The sequence below is a fragment of the Macrotis lagotis genome, chromosome 1, assembly GCF_037893015.1.
Source record: "Macrotis lagotis isolate mMagLag1 chromosome 1, bilby.v1.9.chrom.fasta, whole genome shotgun sequence".
Lineage (NCBI taxonomy): Eukaryota > Metazoa > Chordata > Mammalia > Peramelemorphia > Peramelidae > Macrotis > Macrotis lagotis.
Genome location: NC_133658.1, coordinates 213874557 through 213897006, shown reverse-complemented (window position 1 = coordinate 213897006; position 22450 = coordinate 213874557). Strand labels below are relative to the sequence as shown.

At 35.7% G+C, this 22450-nt stretch overlaps 1 protein-coding gene across 6 annotated transcripts in view; it reads right to left on the bottom strand.

Annotated features, from left to right (window-relative positions):
* The window catches only part of RNF144A (ring finger protein 144A), a 332710-nt gene that overhangs the window by 184331 nt on the left and 125929 nt on the right, over positions 1–22450 (bottom strand). For 4 of the 6 annotated variants that reach the window (XM_074209608.1, XM_074209609.1, XM_074209607.1 and 1 more), the window contains 2 exons: positions 17490–17579; positions 8118–8978 (listed from right to left, as the gene is read on the bottom strand). In XM_074209608.1, the coding sequence (XP_074065709.1) occupies positions 8847–8978; positions 17490–17579 (222 nt within the window). In that variant the 3' untranslated portion in view covers positions 8118–8846. Of the gene's footprint in view, positions 1–8117; positions 8979–15188; positions 15284–17489; positions 17580–22450 lie in introns of those variants that run through there. The other 2 variants (XR_012473405.1, XM_074209610.1) reach the window with 2 other exon arrangements.

Here is a 22450-nt window from a genome sequence, read left to right as displayed (position 1 = left end):
GGTTTATTCCAACACCATCTTATAGAAGAGATTGAAATGGTCTCTGCCACATATGTTCTAGTTATGTGTGACTTTCTACTAATGAACTCCATGAATATCTACTCTTCCCACTATGTTATGCAGACTTTTGAACAGTGTGGCCCAGGTTTTTTTGGGGGGAATGATGTCTTGTTACTACTTTTCTTACAATACCATTTCAGCAAATAGCTTTGATTTGTATCTTCTGTCTGATCATCAAAAGGATCAAGGTAGATCATGAGCCAGAGTTTTAGCACTATGGTTGTTCACAGTATCTCAAGTCTAGGTTTAAATCTTGGTTTTGCTACTTATTACTTTTATAATCTTGAACTGGTTTAATATCTTACTCTTTAACTATAAAAATATGATGATTGGACCTGCTAGCCTTTAGATGTATCAACTCATGACTTTCTTAAGACAACAGTGATGATAAATAGCAAAACTGGGATTTAAGCTAGATCCTCTGGAATAACTCCAATTCCTAAAGTTGGACTAATTGAATTTAATTTAAGTTACTTGTGGGGCAATGGGGGTAGATGGGCAAAGTTAGGGTAAAAAGAGCAACCTTAGTGATTTAAGAGTTGAAGCTGGTGGTACAGTTCAGCTTTTAACATTATGGGAAATGACTGTGTTAAACTTTAATAAAACTTGAAGTTTTAAAAAAGTTACTTAATAAATGTTTACAGAATTAAATTTTAGAATAGGAAATATGAACAAAATCTTTTCAGAAAAATGTCATTCACTTAGTGTTTTTTTACTCCCACCTAGAACCTATATAGAAGTCAAACAATGACAGGTTATTTCAAAAAATGTGACTCATTATGTTAAAAGAATATTTTCATACCTGCATGCCTATAGGGTAAGTGCCTTAAAGTTATTAATGCCAGACTTAGATGAGAACTTATGGAAGGCAAAAATATGAATTTCATGAAAATTCAGATCACTTCCTAATCTGAATAGAAATAAAAAGCATACATTTTGTTAAAACTAGCAAGTAATACTGTCAAAGATTTTCAGAGAGAACTTTTTTCCAGCCTTCAGGAAAAACTTTCACTATTCTATTTATGAACACAGATTGGTCTGATTATTCCTCTGTTTTTTGGGGTAGGAGATCTCTTAGACCCGGGAATTCCTGGGCTTATAGGAATCCCCTTGTTGAATATCTGCTGGTCCCCCTATCACTGTAAATCCATAACCAGCTTATAACTTAGATGATTACATGGAAACATATGGGTACCAAGAAGTTATTTGCTCATGGTCACACAGACAATCACAAGTCAGAGGGAGATTTGACCCAAGAAGTCAACTTCAAAGAAGGTGTCTTTTCACGTCAAATTATTTTTCTTACCCTAGAGCCACAGATTTAGAGCAAGGAAGAACCTTAGAGATCTTCTGATCTTTATCCTTTATAGATGAGAAAATTGAAATCTAGAACATTAGTAACAGATTGAATTTGAAATCTGATTCCAAATCCAGTAATATTTAGCCATGGGAAGGAAGAAAGGAAGGGAAGAAGAAAGAAGGGAAAAAAAGGAAAGGGAGGGAGGGAGAGGGATGGGAAGGAGATAGAGAAGGGTACAGATTGTTTTCTGGATTAAGTAACTTGTTTCCCAAAGTTGTCCATTTCCTTCTAATACGATTGAAATCCATTATTTCCCTATTAAGTCTCAGTGAAAGGAGAAAATCAATAAGCAATAATGTAAAGTGAAAGTACTGGACTTAGTTAAGAGAGACCTGAGTTTAAATCCCACCTCTCAAAGAGACTAATTCTTCAGGAAATTTTCTGTGCCTTATTTCTTCATCTCTAAAAATATTTGTGAATTAAAAGATAATGGAAAAGTTTAAAAAGGATGAAACTTTAGAATAACACTACATTCTGTGGAATGTAGGTTTTTTTAAGATGCATTTTAATCAGTCATTTGTTTTCCATCAGTGAGACCCATTTAACTCTTAGTACCTACAAAAATATTAATGAGGAAGTCTTTACAGATCATTTTCCTTTAGTACTGTGAAAATACAGTAAGTACTCAATACATTACTAATAGATAGAAATAGTATTTGCATGTTTCTTTTCTTTTTTTGACTGTTTTGATTGTGTCAATTCTGGGAGACGGAATTCCCTCAGCTAAAACATAATAGCAGCTACTGTGCAACTTCCATTCTCAAAGAGGTGTCTGAGGCATTAAAAATGTAAAGTGACTTGTCTAGGGCCCCATGGATAGTATTCAAAAAAGGAATAATTTGAACACAGATTTTGCCTCTGTGTTCATTCTTGATCTATTACACATGTGTCTTTTGAGGGTAGATTTTCAAAATTTTACATCAGACTAAGAGAATCTGAAAAAGTCGTCTTGAAAGATTCAAAAAAATCACAGAAGACACAATCATTTAAAATATGTATTGAAATTACAAATTAAACTTTTCAATATGATTCCAAGTACAAAACACAACATTAAAAGGCATTCAAACAGCTCATTTTATACATCACAGTGTTAGTGGCACAAAATGTACTTACAGTTCAAAAACACAAACCAAACTTTTTTTTTCCTTTTTAAAACCATCACTGGTGCAATACATAATTTATACAACTGCATGACTCATTCATGCATGTCTCTATATAGGGTTAGAATACGTCCACGGTAAATAAGCATGAAAAATAAAGTCGGTCATATAGCATTTATCCTCACCTAATGTTCCTGGAATTGTGGAAGAAGGGATTTCACGAACCAAAGCCAGAATTAAACCAATTAGGGCTTGAGACACAAAAAGGGCATGCTCTTTTTAAGCACTTTAGCAATTCTTTATTAAGTCAGTCTTCTTGCCTCTCTTGGCTAGTTCTCAAAAAACTCATTTTGTCCATTTTCATAGGGGCTTAGTTATAAGTAGTACATAAGCTTTGGTTTTTTTTTTTTTACACATGCTATAAGGAATTTTCTTGATATTTTATGTTTCAGTAAAAAATGAGAAACCTACATAAATCCCACCCACAAATATGTTGCTGTGTATAGACCAAAGACAGTATTCCTTTGTGATACAGGAAGCAATTTCACTATAATGCCAGTGAAAAATATTATCCTGATAGTGCATTGCTAGGCATTGCTTTTCTCCTGGGGTCTAGGTTTCCAAACAGGAATTTGATTTGTTCTAAAATTTGGTGTTCTGGAAAATATATTCTTGCCCCACCCCCTTCTTGGAGTTGGGAGAAAGATTTTTCAGTTTTGTGGTACTGGGAGCAAAAGGGATGGAGCTTAATGTCCCTCATAGGGTCCTTTAACGGCTTGGTTGTCATTTTAAAATGTTCATCCCTTGTTTTCAGAGGCAAGAGCATCCCTGAGGGCAACTGCCTTGGGCAACAATAACTGAAGCCAAGCCAGGTAGATAACAGCACCTTCCGGATGAATCCAAGCAAGAGGATCCCTCAAGTATAAGAAAACTGTGTGTCAAAGTGTCAAACTTTGGAGAGGACATAGACAAGAGTAGCACAAGATGAGGAGGCATCCTGTAGTAAGAGGATGAGGCAGCTCTAATCTGGATGACTGAGGCGAACTTCCAAATCCATGAGTTTACAGATTCGAGTTAAGGTGGCTTATTGCAATCTAGAGAGACCAGAAATTACATGATGTACGCCCAGTCAAGACCAATTCATAAAAGCTGGATTGATATAATAGCAGTAGTCTGTCTCTTCTTGCCCCAACATTATAAAGTAGTCACATTATGATCCTACAGCTCAAATGATACAATAAAGTTAAAGAATTAAGGGATGCAAATGAAATGAATGGCAATGAAACTGCCTGACATAAAATTAATATGCTGTCAGTCTATGAAAGAGGCAATGCAGTACTGGAGAAGTGATGTCATAGGAAAGTCAAAGGACCTGAGTTCAAATCACTATTCATGCATTTCATGTCAATGTTTTCCTTCTGGAATCTAGATCTATTTCTCTAAAACGAGGAGGCTGTACTACATGGCATCTAGGGTATCTTCCAGTTCTAAATTCATGATCTCAAGAAAGAATGTTGGGCTTTGAGAAAGGAGATCTGCCTTCAACTCCATGTCCTGGCATTGACTGGCCTTATGACCATGGATAGAATATCTCACTGAGCCTCAGTTTTCTCAGGGAAACAGGGAAGAGTTATTACTCACACCACCTACCGTAACTCCCAAGGGATGTTGTGAGGGAACCAATTATAGTCTTTGTAATGTTTTTTTCTTTTTGACTGTGTTTGATTCTGTCAGTTCTGGGAGAAGGAACTGAACACTGTAAACTCTGAAGCATTGCAGAAATGTGAGTGGTATCGACGGGCAAGGGGATTGTTCCCAATGCTGCTTCTGTTAGATGTCAAGTTCAAAAAATTCTGTCATGGATTGTGTGATCAACTCTCCAGTTCAATGATCAAGGATAACTCCAGACATTGGTGATGGAGAGACAAAAACAAGGAGTCTGAATGCAGACCAAAGCATACTATTTTCACTTTTAAAACTTGTTTTATGCTTTTTTTTCTTTTACATATTTTTTCCTTTTAATTCTAATTCTTCCTTCACAACATGACTATTATGGAAATGTTAACCTATATAACCTATATGGAAATATGTTAACCTGTATAACCTATATCAGTTTACTATCATGGGGAGGGGGCAGGAAAGGGAAGAAGAGAGAAAAATAAGAGCTCAAAAATCTTACAAAAAGATGAATATCAAAAACTATCTTTGCATGTAATTGGAAAAAATAAATATTTTTTCAAAACTCTTATCTCTAGTTCTATGCACATTATACTTTCAGAACTATAAATGCAATTAACAACATGAGATAGGCCAGGCATATACAGAAAATAGGGTTAGCCTCTGCATAGCCTTCCTGTTTCACTGTACTTTTGATGTCTCAAGAAAAAAGACCCTGATAAAATGGATAAATCATGCTATGAGGGGTTTATGCAAGTCAGGTCTCAAAATTACATAGGCAGGGTGAAGGCATCTACAGCATCAATGGAACAAAAGCCCTTAAGTGTTGAAATCACTGGGGTGCCACAAGAGAAAGCAATGTTCTGACCCAGTGTGATATGCTAAAGAGAGTGAATAGCATTAATGCTAACAGCTAATTCTGATATACAGCTTTAAGGTTTGCAAAGCACTCTATATACATTATACCATTTGAGCCTCTCAGCAATCCTGAGGTAGATACTCGAGGTATTACTAGTATTCCCATTTTACAGATAAGGAAATCAAGTCTCAGAAAGGGGAAGCAATTTGTCCATGGTCACATAGCTAGTATGAAAGGGTCTTGGAACTCACAATTTCCAGACTCTGTCTGCATTATATCAAGATATCCTCTCCAAAAGAACTTTGTTTTCCACTAAAGACAAAACTGGCTCAACGAAAACTGGTGAGGTATCAGTATAAATAGTTAAGTCAAAGTAAGGCAGACATTTGTCCTAGAAAGAACCCAAGGTATACTCAGGGCAGAACATAAGACCCACCAACCACTGAAATAACTCCACAATTTTCTGGCTTCCAACAACAAAATTTGTCCTTAAAATGTTCTATTATACTTAGGTCCTGTGGTTGGTGTCTGAAATGGCACACTTCATAACTTTGTGACTGTAGGTAGTGGGTCACTTCATAGCTGTGAGCATCAGATTTCTCATAAGAAAAATGGGGGTAATAATGCTTATGCTAATGGATGGATATTTGTAAACTTCAAGGCATTATGGAAAAAAATAAGTTATTACCACTTTTAAGTGCCCACAGAAAATCAGATATATCTCTAAGTTTGAGTACAAATGGACTTCATAGCCCTAGGTGGAACTGATTCTGCACTTCAACCAACAGGGTTCATACTAGATAGAGAAAAATCTGATCTTTTATAGCAATTGGAATTTGGATCTTTGACAACCTTTTCAAAATGACAAAATAGAAAGAACTGGAAATCAAAATGCCTTGCTTCAAGTTCAAATTTTACCATGTTTAATTTGTCTGAACCTCAGTTTCCTTATTTACAAAATGAGGTTACTAATATACTACTTTACTTCAGAAAGTTGTAAAGATCAAAGAATATGATTCATCTGTGACTTCACCTTTGCAGTTAAAATAATTATGAAAATATTATGCTGCAAATAATGTTAAAGCATGTAAAATCCTTTAGTATGAGGAAGAATTTTCTTTATATAGATCCCCCCCTTTCTTTTGGAAGTAAATGTGATTAACTTTCCCTGGGTCACAAAGTAGATGTTTGAGGCTGGATTTGAACTCAGGTCTTGGGGAAGAATTGTTCCTTTAATAAAATCAATTGTCTTGATGAGATAATGGGTTCCTTGCCTTTGGACATGTTTAAGCAAAAAATGAAAAACCAATCATTAGGGATGCAGCTGAGGAGACTCTTCTAGTAGATGGAGATTAAATTAGATGACCTGAAAGGTCACTGCCTTGTCTTTGATTTTTAGACTTTAAAAATCTTACGTGCTAAAACCTAAGCTTTTTAAGCCAGGATCCAGGTACATGTATGCCATCACCTATAAAATAGCAAAAGTATTAATGATTGTGACTACAGTGGCTCTTGTAAGCAGTAAGGTGAAGGGTATAGCCCTTGTGATCTGTCCATATGTGATGGAAAACTGGCCACTGGATTTGTATTGTAGTAGTTTGGTGATCATTTTTCTAGGTTATTTAATTACTGAGTCTCTGCTGAGGCCTCAAGCATTCATGCCATTAGTCACTTCTTATATAATGCTCTCCAAGGTAAAAGAGGATTTCAATCCCCTCCCCTCCATTTATCAAATAACTCTACCCAAGGGCCCCAACTTGATAATTATGTATAGCAGTCTAGTACACCCACAGTTTGGATCTTGAGAAAGTAAGTATGTGTTTATGGGCACAATTTCTACCCCCAGAAAGGCAAATTGAGAAGTTGAGATAAATTTTCAGATAAAGTGAAAAACAATGAAAGTAACAGGAAAGTTGCACCATGTGGTAGAAACCATTATGTTTTTGGGAACCCAGGAAGTCTGCTATCTATTATTCAACTGACTTGGTTCACATTTCAGCCCTTCTTTTGTCCCAACTCTTCCTCTGAAGAATGAAGGGATTCATTTAAATCACTAGAAAGCCCTTGCCAACTCTGATACTATGCAGGCATTTTTCTGTTTAAATCTATCTAGAAGATTGCTTCTTTTCCACTGAAGTCTATATATACAGGAAAAATAGCTTTAATAAAAGCCATGGATTGATTTTTTTATATGCACAGTAGATTATGTAAGCAAAACACAAAGTAGGGAAGGTTTTAAGAATGAGTCTAATGTTAATAGGACCCATCATATTTCTCTAATACAAATAAAGCACTCAGTCTGTCTCCATATATATATATATGTATATATATATATATACATATATATATATATATATATTTATCACAAACAACCTTCAAAGAATAGTTTCTATTCTTTTCAAAACTCATATGATGGGTAATAATAATTAGCACTTTATGACTGGGTTGTTGGCTATTGGCCTCCAGGTAGCTTTGGAATCTTGGAAACCATCACAAAGCACCAGAGTTGATAAAAGAACCAAACCCCAAAGGAGAGTGAATTGAATGACTTTTTTAAGGGAAAATGTTGATCATGGTGGGACTATTAACAGCACTTGGAAGAAAAAATAATTCTTTTAAATAGCCGAATAACCTTTGAAAGTGAAATACAAATTCCAGGAACTCCTCTAGTCTCATGGAGATGAGAACTTTGTTTTCTAAAGGAGAAATCCCTGCTGGGCTATGAATGAGTCTGCAGGTAGCTAATGAGACAGTAATACTGCACTATTCTTTCTCCTTGTTTTATAAGAAAGAAGCAAGCTGTTTCAGGATTCCCTAACAATTCTGAACTGAGATATTTACACATTTGGTTTAGAGACAAAAAGAATCCTGATACCTGGATAAGAACTCATGAACCCTATGTGTGGAGTGCATCCTTAAATAGCCAAACAAATCCGGAAAGACCATTGATGGGGATGCTCTTTCAAAAATAGAAGTAATTTTCACAAAGAACATCCATGGGGTAAGTTTGTGTCCTTCCCCACTCCAACAGCTTTTCAGAAGACACCAGAACAAGACAAAGCACGTGAGACTTTTTAAATGTTTCAAAATGCAGCAAAGATGGACAAGTCTTGAGGCAGTAATAATTTTCTTCTCCTCCCACATGATCCTCTTTCCCTCTCCACCTTCAAAAGGGCCTAGAGTGGTTTTTAGGCAGCCAGCTGATTACTACTATGTTCAGATGGGAAAAAAAAAAACAAATAAAACAAAACATCACCTACTGAAAAGGATTTGGTGATGCTAACTAGAAAAGGAGTGTAATCAACAGAGATTTTCTCCAAAACCTGCTTGCACTGATTCTGTTTGAGGTGACAGGCGATTCTCAAATCCCTTCTTTAAAGAGGAGGATCCCATCTTGATGCCAATTGGTAGAAAGGGACAATTCTTTGTGATTGATTGTCTCTTAGGCTATGGATCTGCCTTGATGACTTCCTTCTCCACAGTTTCCGACTATACAAAGTTATCACATGTTTTACTGGTTGCATTTCCCTTTGAAAATCTGCTGACATGTATCTCCTCTGTTCAGCAGGCACTCCACGCCTGTCTCATGTTCCACATTCTGCCGGACATCTGCAAGTGAGCCTTTGCAACTGCCTTGACATCAGTCCCCAGGATCATGGCACCATGTGTCGCTGGGAAGCAGGCTGGGGGCACGTGAGGCTGAACAACGGGGAGTGCAAGGGCAGGGGAAGGAGCAGGGGGAAGGGAGAACCATGTTTCCCCAAAGGCAGGAGTCCAGTCTTCACTGGGTCTAGGTCGGTAGGGGATCATCATCGCCTTTATGACACTTGCATTTGCAGCAAAGGACAAAGGGTGTCGCCAATAACAGGAAAGGGGAGGCCACTAACAGCAAAAGGCCAAAGCCAGCAAAAATGCCCACCACCTGAAAATGAGGGGGGGGGAAAGGAAGAAATGGGTTACATGAGTTTGTAATCAGAGTAGCTCCCATGCAGGTCTAAATCAGTCTTAATTACATAGCTGTTATGTTAAAGTTTGTTACAGTTTTCATTCCAAAGAATACATGGATTAAAAAAAACAGTAGTAGTAATAATAACAGCAGCTATCATTTATGCTATGTGCATTAAGTGATTTACAAATATCTCAATTAACTGACACAAACAACCCAGGGAGATTATTATTCCCATTTCACAGAGGAGGCAAATGGAAGTAAAGTAACTTGCCTAGTGTTATAACAATTTTAAGTATCTGAACCAAATCATTTAGTTTTTCTGAGTCTGAGTTTCTTTATCTGTAAAATAATTTTCTCTAAATCATAGGCTTCTGTTAAGTATCAAATGAGAAGGGCGGCTAGGTGGCGCAGTAGATAGAGCACCGGCCTTGGAGTCAGGAGTACCTGGGTTCAAATCCAACCTCAGACACTTAATAAATACCTAGCCATGTGGCCTTGGGCAAGCCACTTAACCCCATTGCCTTGAAAAATCTAAAAAAGAAAAAGAATCAAATGAGATATAATAATTAAAAAAAGAATTAAATGAGATATGTGAAGTCTTTTAAAAACATTAACTACTATACTCATGTCAAGATTTTTTGTTGTCATGAGAGTTCCAGAAATTTCAGCATTTTGTTTAAAAAAAAACACTGTGTTCTTAGATGCACTAGAAGTTCAGGGAGTTTGTTTGAGTTCACTTTCCTACCACCTCATATTTGGTTTCAGTCAATCGATTATCTTTTCTGAACCTGTATCTTCTTTTTTTTTACAATGGAAAATAATACTATCTCTTTCCCAAGGCTGTGGTGAGGAAACCATCAAGTGCCATATTCTTACCTCCTGATGATGGTATATGATTATGGATCATGAAGTGGGAGTCTTTCAGAAGAATCAGAAATACAAGGGGCCCAGAGGACATCAGAAAGGTACGTGGCGGGAGGAAGTAAGCTGCATATTATTGCCACTTACATGCATTTGGAAAAGCAGTGTCATATGATTCAAGTCATTTATTCTGGGCAATAGAAGTAAAACCTACAGCCTAAGAGATGCTCTGAAGCCTATGGGATAGTACTGGGTTGCAAGAAGACCTATAATCACAATAACAATAATGATAATGGTGATGACAGTGGCATTTAGATATCACCATATGTGATACTTAAGACTAGACTTATGAGGTGAAGTGTTATTGTCCCACTTTGGAAATGAGGAAAATCTGAGGCTGGGAGAAATGAGTCATCTGCTTGAGGTCACCTAACTGGGATATGTCTAATGTAGAATTTGAACTAAGGTCTTCCTGTGTTTCTTAATAAAGACCACTGTATAATCAATTCAGAAAAACACAAAGAATGTGTCAATTAACTAGGCAGAGTCTGAGGTAGAATTTGAATTAAAGCATGGAAGGCTTACAATGTGTTATGATAAAGGAAGTTATCAATGAAATTGCAGAAATATTATATTCCATAGTATCTGGCAGAGAAAGGGCTGAGCACGAAGTAAGTCAATACTTATGGATTTATTGGTATATGATTTTGGAATTCTGTAAAAAGGAGGGAGAGCACCATCTGCTGTCCAAAGCATGAGAATAAAAAATCTCAAACATATGCAAAATAAGAACTTGGATGGTTGTTTCCTTCCCTCTGCAGAACCACTTAATGTCTCCTCCTCTGCAAACCTCCATAGTTGAGCATACATGCAAATTTATCTGACAAATTCGATTTATTTGAATCAAAGTTCATGCATTGCCCCTGAGAATTCTCATCCTTGCTTCCAGTTGAGTGATTCTGTTATTCTACCCTGACTTTGAGCTTTGTGGTATCCAATTCATCTTTTTATTGAAGTTATTAATGTATTTGAAAAGATGATGATGTGAAGGAGAGACAGATTTATTCTTGGTAAAACTGGGTGAAAGTAGAAGTAATGCATATGATTTACAAAGATTCAGATTTCAAATACACTTCCTGAAAATGAGAGCTATCCAAAAATGAAATTATCTGCCTCACAAGGAAATGAACAGTTCAATATTTAAGGTAGTCAAAAAGAAGTTGAATGGTCAATTGTCAGAAATTTTGTAGAGGAGTTTGTTTTATAAGGGGGAGAGTTGGATAAAATGACCTTTAAATGTTCCTTTCAAATATAAAATTACACAAAATAAAATCTAGAATATTCCATGATTTTCAGACAAACACAAGCAATTGGAAAAAAAAGTTAATGGCCAAGACATGCTATAGTCTGTACTTTAAAATTATTTATTCTTAATTAACATTCATTTCTAATAAAGGTGGTAATCTGGCTTCCCAGCCCAGCAGAGAAGGTTAGTGAAAGGAAGCAAGAATACTAAAAAAGGAATGGTACATGGACAGCATTAAGAGGTGGCATACATGACAATGAAGCAAGAGAAGAAAATCTACCAAAAACAAAGACAAAAAACAAAAAACCCATATATGCAGTCACCTGGGGATATTTCAGAGCTGTGGAAAACACACACACACACACACACACACAGAAACATACACCCCCTTCTCAATAGGTTCAAGGAGTACCAAGGTCTTGGGGTAAATTCACTTAAAAATTTTATTTCAATAAAATGTTTCCATTATAATCCTATATATTTTATTTTATGCATTTAAAAATATTCTGAGAAAGGGTTCATAGGTTCTATCATCCTGCAAAAGAGATCCAAGATATAAAAAAGGGTAAAAACACCTTATCTAGACTAACTCAATTTATAAATAATAATAAAAAAGGGAACAGAAAGCTTAAATGCTTTTTTTGGCACATAAAAGAAATAAGTAATAGATATGGGGTTTGAACTCAAGGTCCTGTGTTGAAATCTATTGTTTCTTTTTTTAAAAAGCTAATATTTATATAGCACTTACTACATGTTTGGTATCATCTCTTTTACAAATGAGGAAATGCATACAGAGATTAAGTGATTTGGTGAGGGTCACACAGATAGTTTGGGTCTGAGGTCAAATTTGAATTCAGGTCTTCTTGACTCCAAACCCATCTCTCTCTATACTATACTACCTAGTTACCTTCAAGGAAAGATAAAGATATATTTAGTAAGCCAGTTTTCTAATGCAAAATTATATTCTATTTTAGAAATTCTTCTATCAAGAAAATGTATTTTTAAAAATACTTTCTATGTTTAAAGGGGCAAGCATCTGAAAAATTCAGTTTATGAAATACTCTGAAGCTGTAGATGTTGGGCATTATGGTATATTCTGGGGTTCATTTCTGTCTAATCTTTTTGAAAACCAATAGATAGATTACATGATATATCTAGCTCATCTTTGGTATTAGGATTCTACAATTTGATATTTATCAATCAATTCCAGTCTCAAGATCAGTAATCAAATTTGGGGTTGATAAGTAAAAGACTAAGAAAGGATATTTGAAGCAATTTGCAGGAGAAGCAAGGCAAAATCTCAACCAAGTGAGTGAGTCCTTATCATTAGTCTTTAATAAAACTAATTCAGTGAAATCATTTAGTTGTTTCACAGAAACACAGTTGTTCCACAGCCTGGCCTTGGAAGTTAGCTTTGGCATTTTCTGGTCCAACTCGCTTATTTTACAAATGGGAAAACTAATAAGGCTTCTGAAGGAAGTAGTGCCTAGACTCAAGATCACTCCTAAGAATAATAGTGGGGAATCAATCAAGATCATCTATCCCAATATTCTCATTTTGTAGATGAGGAAGCTGGGGTCTAAAGAAGTTCTATCTTGCCTAGTTTCACACAGGTAGAGTCAGATGAGATCCCAGATAGCCTGTCTACATAATCAATGTTCTTTCCCTTTCTGGGAATTCATTTCAAAGATAAAGATGGGTGAAAAAAAATAAGAGTTGAAAGAGCTTTGACTTGAAAAATTTGTTGCACTGAAAGTCTGGAAGGCAAACACATATAAGGAAGGGAAGGTGGGTGTTTTCATCTGGCTTGCTAATCCTGTGTATTTACTCCTTCAATGGATGCTGGCTTTTATTTGAAAGTATGATGTTCTTCTTGGGATAGGATGTGGGGGCTGAATACCAAGAAAGCCCCTTGTCAGAAAACAAGGACATCCTATATAATAACAGGAGACTTAAGTGGACCAACCTTGAGGTTATCACCTAGTGGAAATCAGCTTCTATAACTGAGGATACAGAAGTCAAAAAGAGGAGAAAGAGCTGAGGAAAAACTAGGTCAGGCTGTGATTCTCATTTGACACATCTCTGTTTTTATTAAAGCTATTTATACATTTTCCTGCCTGAAAGATCTTTATATCATCCAAGAATGTTTAGGGCTGCCTCGGTTCTCCAATAGTCCAGTATAATAAGCCATTACCTTCTCTTAGGGAAACAGTCAATTCATTCTTCCCCTGGATGGTTATTTCTTCATAAATCCAATATAAGTTATCTTCCTGTAGGGATAATTCTTGCTGTCTCAGCATGATTAGCATCTTGTTGTTTCTCATTTTCCTTTCTTGTTTGTTTTATTAGCAGGTGGATTTCTAGGTATATCTGACTTAGATCTGTACCTACGCTCCATAGCCCTGGTAATAGAGGGGGCCTAGGAGAGTTGGTTCTGTGTAAACTGAAGTAGATTTTGGTGAGTCTACATTTTAGCTAAAAAGCAGCATTGTCAAGTAAAAATTGCTTTGATCTGGGAGTCAGGGCACCTGATTTCTACATTTGGGCAAGTCACCTTCAAATCACAAAGTCACTGACCCAATCACAAAATCTTTGACCTCTGTGATTACAAAGACCTTGCTACTTACCACTTAAACCAGAGTCTCAGTTTCCTTATCTGTAAAAGGGGTTGTATTCAGGGGTGGCTAGGTGGCGTAGTGGATTAGGGGCAGCTAGGTGGCATAGTGGATAAAGCACCGGCCTTGGAGTCAGGAGTACCTGGGTTCAAATCCGGGCTCAGACACTTAATAATTACCTAGCTGTGTGGCTTTGGGCAAGCTACTTTAACCCCAATTGCCTTGCAAAAACCTAAAAAAAAGGGGGGGTTGTATTCAATGACCAGTAATGCTCCAATCAGTTTTAGATCTATGATCTTATTATAGTCTTATCATCTTATTTTACAGATGAAAACACTGTAAAATACATGGGGTTCACAGATTGCCCATGGTCCTACAGTTAGGGTTTTCCTGTTCAAGAATACAAGAATATCATGGATCTGCTTGGCGAATGTTTTCTATATAGCAAGATGTGCACATATTATCTCTTCTGGCAGAATATAACCTCTTTAGCCATTTTGCTTATATCATCTTTGTATCTCCAGAACTTAGTACAATGCCTCACCAATGCCTCACCAATAAGAAGGGCTGAATAAATATGTGTTGACTTAATTATTTAATGAAAGATGGAGTTTCCAACTGTAATAAATCCCTTACTTTTTCCTGTACTTTCTTACTTTGAGTCTTAGTTTCCTTATTTATAAAAATAGGAATATTGATACGTGTCTCAAGTTCCTATATTTATAAAATTGAAGTAATATCTGCTCCATTTGCTTTATATGAGAGCCAATTAGAACATCTATGAAAGCACTTTGGAAATGAAAAAGATGTAAAGAAACAAAGTATCCTATACCTCATCATTTTAACTATGTTTCTATGGAGGTAATATAAAGACAGGAACTTTTCTTGAAAGAAAGTCAAGAGAACCGAGTTTTATATCCCTTCTTCACTGGTCCTTAATTTTTTCCTCTGGAAAAGGAAAAGTTAAACCAGATATTCTATGAGATCCCAATTCAGAAAATTCTGTGACTGATAATCTGATGCCACATAATGAATGGCAAATAGAGAACTCTACCCTTATAAATGTAAAACAAAATAATAGTTAATATAATTGAGGACTAGGACATCCATCTATCTATCTATCTACCTATCTATCTGCATACATGTAAACATAAGTATACATATATATACACACACACATGCAATGTAAACACAGACACACACACACACACACACACACCAAAAAAAAAAAGACCAGGACAAAAAAGTATACTGGGGCTGACTGGTTAAAATGAGCTTCACCAATTTCATCATTAATTTGCTCACCAATTAGCAATAGCCATGCTTGTCACCATCCAATCCTGGGCACAGAATCACCAGTGAAGTCATTGTGAAACACTCTAATGTATTATACTCACTCACCTCAAGATGAGACTTTTTTAAAAATTCAGTTATCTCCTGCATTTCTGCAGAGCACACTTCCATACCTTAGCAGATGGTTTGATGGATTACTATTACTTTAAAAGAAAAAAAAGCATTACCTAATAGTTACTCCTATAGTACTGAGACTCTCAAAAATGAGTCTGATTAATGTTCAGAAGACTCCATACTCTGCCACTGGTACTGTTTTTGCAGCCTCTCTAGCTAGATACTATTTGCCAAAGTTTATGGGATTTGAGAAGGCATAACCTTTGAAAGTGACTGAGAAGCACCAAAAAGTTACTGGTGGAAGAAGACAGGATATAAATGTAAATTATCATCATCAAAGATGAAAATCAAATGATGAATTTGTATAGTGCTTGGCACTGTGTCTGATCTCTACCTCACCTACTGTTAAAGTTGAAAATGACTTTTTGTTGCAGAATCAAAGAATTCAGGTCAAAGGTATAAGAAGATGAAGCATCAAAAGTATTTAGCCAATAGCATTCTGATCATGCACATGCTATGACCTACTGGATAGATGAGACCTTAAGAAATGCTAAATTCAATTTCTGCTTCTAATCCTACCTGTGGCAAGTTACTCAATCTCTACTCAGGAAGCTTCCCTGGGATTTATTTTAGATAAGTATTAGATAAGGTTGAAATCTCCATCAGTAGGAAAAAAAATCACCAAATGCTTTCCAAATCATAGATCTCCCATTTTGCAAAGTGAATTACTAATATATTGGCCTTCCTGACAAGGAATTTTTCAAATTATGGATGGGTAGAAATTGCTATTTCACCAGGGGGCGCTGTAACACCAAAGAAAGAAATTGAAAGTCTGAACAAATATCCTAAATACAGCAATATTATATTTGGTTTTCCTTTAGCAGGAAAGTATCTTTTTCGTGAACATTTATTTGTTAGGGAATCATGTAAAGACTATTTGATATATGGAGTTAAAAGGAAAACAAAGAAGACCCATTGCTGCGTGTGTATGTATGTGCCTCCCTTCTGTTTATACTTTATTATGAATATTTTGAAAAGTAAATTAATTTTCTATAGCATTATTGCTGCTAGTCATTTCTTGTAATAAGTTTCAGAGGGAATAACTTTCTACAAGTCATTGAATTAAAAATTTTCAGAGCTGTAAAAGACCTGAATTTCATTGGGTCCAAATCCTAATTTTTATAGTAGAAGAGACTGAACCTTCCCCTAGTCCAATCTTATCCTCATTTCCAAAGTTGTAAGCCACCAGGCCAACCTTTTCTCATCATACCTCTCTTTTAAAGCTATGAAGTGTACTAGCTGGGACTGGCTACTCTTGATTTGGTTTTAGAATACCAAATACAACTTCTACTTTGTCTCTAAGCCGACAAATACTGGGCAAATCATTTTAAGTTTTAGCTTTGTCTATAATTGTAGGTGGGAGATTAAATCCCATTACCTCTTAATTCTCTTCCAGTTTTAAATAGTCCTCCTTAGAAAGGGCAGCTAGGTAGCACAGTGGATAGCACACTGGCCTTGGAGTCAAGATGAGAGCTCTAGTCCAGCCTCAGGTACTTGCTACTTACTAGCTGTGTGACCTCAGGCAAGCCACTTAACTGATTGCCTTGCATCCCTCTGGCCACTGGACCTAGACAACTGGAGGAGAAAGTGAGGCTGGTAACTTAGCACAGCACTCCCTCACTCAAATCCATGTGCTTGTCATGGCATCACCTCCTCTTATGTCATGGTCTTCTCCAAGAATGAAGGACAAACATCAGTCCTCCTGTGAAGTTGGTAGTGAAGGCATTCACCTCAACTTACAAATGAAGATTGCCCCTGGACAGAACTTAGATAAGCCATGTTTTGTTTTTGAGATTTAGTTTTCCTCACTTGTGATACTGGGCTGGGGGGCATCAGGTAATGGATGATTTTCTGAAGTCTCTTTAAACCTAATGTTCCTATGTGGATTTTTTCTACTTCTTTTTAGACTGTTCTCCCATTTCATTGCCAAATTGGATTCTCCTAATGTCTTCTACTGAAATTTCATCTCCAGTTAAAGTTTAAGTAAATATCAATTTTAGATGGAATTTTTTTTCAAATGATGCTGTATCTTAAAAAGAGTATCTTCACTCTATAGCTAGCTTAGGGTTCTGAAATCAAGCTTAACATCAATAACCAAGGTCATGAGAATAACACTACAATTTCCTTTCTAGTACACACAACTAACTATTTCCAAGGTCCTCAGGTTGCCAACATACCCCATCACATAACCAGAAATCATAGTACTTCAGCTTGGAAAAAATCTCTGGCACCCACCTGTGTTCTGTGCCAGATCACAGATGCTCTGGAGTGGCCAAGCTTGTTCCGACAAGGTCCTTTATCATAATGTATTAAGAGGAAGTCATCCTGTAAAACAAAAGAACGAAACAAATAAGAGTAAATTGGCGAATTCTATTCATTCCAAGAAACTCTGATCTGGTAATTAAGTTTATGATGCTACAAATAATGAGATTTGGTGAGGTTGAGCTTAAGTTAACAGGTGCAGGTGTGTGTGTGTATGTGTGAAATGTGTGAGAAAGAGCGAGAGAGAAATGAACCCCTTTTGTATCCTGTAACTCTTCTCAAAATAATTTATTCAGAGGCTTACACAAAAGAAAACAATCCAAACACACACACACACACACACACACACACACACATGTATATGTTTAATCTGCAGATCCTAGTAAAACCCCCCTGCAGAGGGAATCCTGGAGAAGTTTTCATTGTGATTCAAAACAGCAAGTATCACTTGGGAAGTGGACTATTATGTACTTAAAAGAAAAACATTGTGTTATACTAACTTTGTCAGTGTTTAAGTACACAAAAAGATACCTTTGATATGGCACAGGCTTAACTTTTATATTCCTTAGATTTGTATTTATATATTTCTATTCATGGTGATAGTCATATCAGAAAAGGCAAACTCAATTAGCAGGAAGACTAGTGGACCAGGAAATTTGGTTTTCTTTTATTAGTACTATGACCCTAGTAAAGCAATTTCAAGTATCAACCTACCTCAAGAGTAAAAATGGAGATAATAACTGAAATTCTCCTCACAGGAATGTTGTGAGGATATATTCTACCAGTGCTAATTGTTATTAACCTATTCCTGGGCTGAGACCATATTTACTTCCATTTTCCTATGAACAAAATTACTTAAATTACTGCATTGGCAAGAAAAGTTATTTTTAAAAATGGTTTAGAAATAAAAAGTCATTGATTATTTAAACTATTAAAAAGAAAAATTGAAGATAGTTTATTTTTTCCCCTGTAACTCTAAAAGCTCAGAAATAAATGTAAATAAACCTTAGGCCAGGAAGTAGACCTTCTAAATATAAGAACTGGCAAACCTGGATTCCTGTGCTCTCAAGATGTGGTTCTTAACGATAACTATAACAGGCCTGGAGGACTTAGCTCTTCCTGGTGTAAGAACTTTTAAAAACAATAACCTGGAAGCTGGAGAACTAGATATTTTCTTAAATCCTCATAATTTCTCTCAAACTTGTCCAAAACAGAGGTTGGGAGTAAGAGATAAAACAATTTTAGCTGTCTCCACAGTTTAGAAAACTAACAAAGCAAGATTAAAAAAAAAAACCTGATTAAACTAACAAAATATTACCTTAACAAGCTTTAACATGCTTTCTCAGTATACACTCACCTACCACCCGGGGACAAATAAGTAAATGCAATAGCTAGCACCACAACTCAAAAACCTCACCCCTGTCCCAAGTTGTTGAGATCCAAAAAACAGAAAATTGTTGAGTTTTCAATAGCAGCTAAGAGTCCCAGTTGTGTGCTACAATAGAGCTCAGTTAGACAACTAAGGAAAAAAGGGAACTGAGGCAGGACAAGTGAAGTTCTGTGACATCATAAGAGAAGATAAAATTATCTAGTTGGAGTCAATTCTGTCCCCCCTACAAGTCACTTGGAGAAAAGACCATAGTTGTTGAAATGGGAATTGTGGATTGAGAAAGAAAATTGAGACAATTTTGTGATGTAGCTCTGAGGGAAACTATTATGAAAAGGGAAGAAGTTGGAAAATGAGCAAAAGGGGAAAAAAATTAAATGGCTGAAATTACCAAAGATCTTAGGAAGAAAACAAAACTCCCTTAAAGACTTTGAGCATAAAGCATATGAACCAAAAGAGAAGCTTAATAATAAAAGAAAGAAATATGGGCTCATGATTAGAGATAAAGTTCAGGAATATCTAAATAAATATTATAAAACAAAAATGCCAGATAAGGCAGAGGATCCTGCAAATTCCAAAGAGAGTATGAACCACAGCATGATGACCTTGAATAGGTTTAAAAGTGAGAAAGAATTTTTAAAGAAAAATTTTTGGCCCACACAGTGGAATTGGCAGAATAGGAAAAACTTGCATCCATTGAGGCAAGTCCCATTAAAGAAGTACAACAGAGATTGGAAATGCAAATATCATGAAGTAAAGGATGATGTGGAAGAACAGAAAAAAAAGTAATAACATTAAAAGAAAATGGGATCTCCATATAAGTAAAACATTCTGATTTCAAAGACCGAATGCTCAGAAATAACTTATGGATCTCCCAGAAGAACAAAGATATGTCAAAAACAAAAAAAAAATCATAATATAAAAAAATACAAGAAAACTTCACAGAATTTCTGAACACAGAAAAACAAAGTTTCAATCTAAAAAAATTACAGGCCACCTTCAGGAAAAAAAATTGTAATGCAAATTACAAATCACATAAAGGTTAAATTTAACACTGCCAAACAGCAAATTCTACAAGCTACTTGAAGAAAGATTTTTAAATATAAAGAAAAGGAAATTTCAAATAAAAAATATTTTTTCCCCTACTAGAAACCACAGGAGAGAATAGAATAATGTATTCTGGAGAGTTAAGGGACTCCAGGTGTAACCTAAAATGACCTATTCTGCAAATCTTAGCCTATCCATTAAAGAAAACCATGGATGTTAAATTTTAAAAAGGGGGGGCATTCAAAAAGATCACTCTAGAGAAAAACAATTATTTGGAATTCTTTCTTTTGCTATGGTATAGTAGGTACTGGAAAGGTGAGCTGGACCAACAAGTCAGAAGGTTTAAATTTGAATATTATCTCTGATACCTATTGGCCACTAATAGTCTTCTCATCTCATAGGATTCTGTCCTGTGGTCCTCTATTCTGACTGAATATTGAAATTGTGACTTGGACCATGATTTCATGATTTGCCTGGGCCATGCCCACTTCAGCCCTCCAATTCTCCCGACCTATCTCCTCACTAGCAGCTTTCTTTTATTATTAGCTTCTCTTTTGGTTCATATGCTTTATGCTCAAAGTCTTTAAGGGAGTTTTGTTTTCTTCCTAAGATCTTTGGTAATTTCAGCCATTTAATTTTTTTTCCCCTTTTGCTCATTTTCCAACTTCTTGCCTTGAAGTTTCCCTCAGGGCTACATCACAAAATTGTCTCAATTTTCTTTCTCAATGGACAATTCCCATTTCAACAACTATGGTCTTTTCTCCAAGTGACTTGTAAGGGGGTGGGGAACAGAATTGACTCCAACTAGATTATTTTATCTTCTCTTATGATGTCACAGAACTTCCACTTGTCCTGCCTCAGTTCCCTTTTTTCCTTAGTTGTCTATATCTCCTATCTTCTTGATGAATTTTCTTTCCCCTCGAAACTAGATAGTATTTTATGGTTAACAAAGCACAATGCATATGCTATCTCATTTTATACTAAGAACAGTCTTGTGACTGTTAATATGAACTTCATTTTTACATACATGCTATCTTTTATCATCAGAATATCAATTCCTTTAGGATTGAGATTTTTTTTTCTTTCATGTATGTTTTTTCTCCAACTAGCAATAATAGATCAGGATAGCTGGGTGGTATTGTAAATTGAATGCTGGAGGCAAAAAGACAAGAGTTCAATCCAGTTTCAAACACTTATGGAATGTGACACTATATGAGTCATTTAACTATAGTTAACTTCAGTTTCCTTATCTGTAAAATGGGAATGGTCCCTATTTCCCAGGTGATTTTATAAAAACTGTAAAGCACTGAGCATAGTGTCTATATATAAATTTCAGCTATTAACTTCACTGTCATATTATTAGCATTATTATCCATTCTATCCTCCTCCCCATTTTATACAGGACTCAGTACATACATCACTCAGTAATATTTATTGATTGAATAAAAGCTTATAACACATGTTTCTATCCTCATCTCATGACAGGCATTGTTAAAGCATTTTGCTATATTAAGATCAATTATGACCTCATCCCATGCCTTACTATAGTTTAACTTAATGAGACTTTTGGGATTAACAATGGCAGGATTTGACTGGAGTCTTGGTATATTTGTCTAGGATACCACATTTCCTTTACCATTGTGTTAAAAAGAATTTCAGAAAGCTGGCAATTAGAAGCAAAAACAATGGGACAAGTCGAAAATTTTATCAGCAAGATAGTCAATGTTAAAAAATAAAATTCTTTGTGTTTGCAGCCATCTCAAGAGTTTAAATTTGTTTACATTTTCCTAATTTTTCAATTTTACTCAGTTAAAAAATCATAATTTGAGATTTTAAACTTTAGCACTATTGATTTTACACCTGATTAAAAAACTAAATATCCCAAATTTTAATAATTACAGTCTACAAGAGGTCATCGTCACTAACCAATATTTTTAGACTTTCTGCAACCAGAAATGCACAATGGCAGCCACAGAAGGAAATAATAGCAACAACTCCCAATTCTATCACACTTTTTAATTTTAAATTCTATTCAACACACATTCATTAAACACCTATTATGTGAAAAGTAAGGTTCACAGTAGGAGATAAAAGTTGAGAAATGAACAATATCATCATCATCATTATCATGATAATACTAAGCTAAGTAACATACAGCATCACTATAGGGCTTTGAGGTTTGCAAAAACTTTACATATTTCATCACAAAATCCTCTATGACAATTTGCTCGCCATTCTGCAGATTAAGAAAACTAAGAGTGGTTAAGGACTGACCTACATGATTAGTGGGCATCTGAGGCAGGATTTGAATCCAGGTCTTTGAAATTCAATGCTATATCTACTGTGCCAAATAGCAACCTCTAGAGAGCCTAAACTGTACCATTGCATGGAGAGGGGGTGAGGTTAAGATGGACACAGGAACATAAATATCATTTAAAGAAGGGTATAATGGAGTATAGGAGAAACCCATATAAAATATTCTAGGAAAATAAAAATTTGA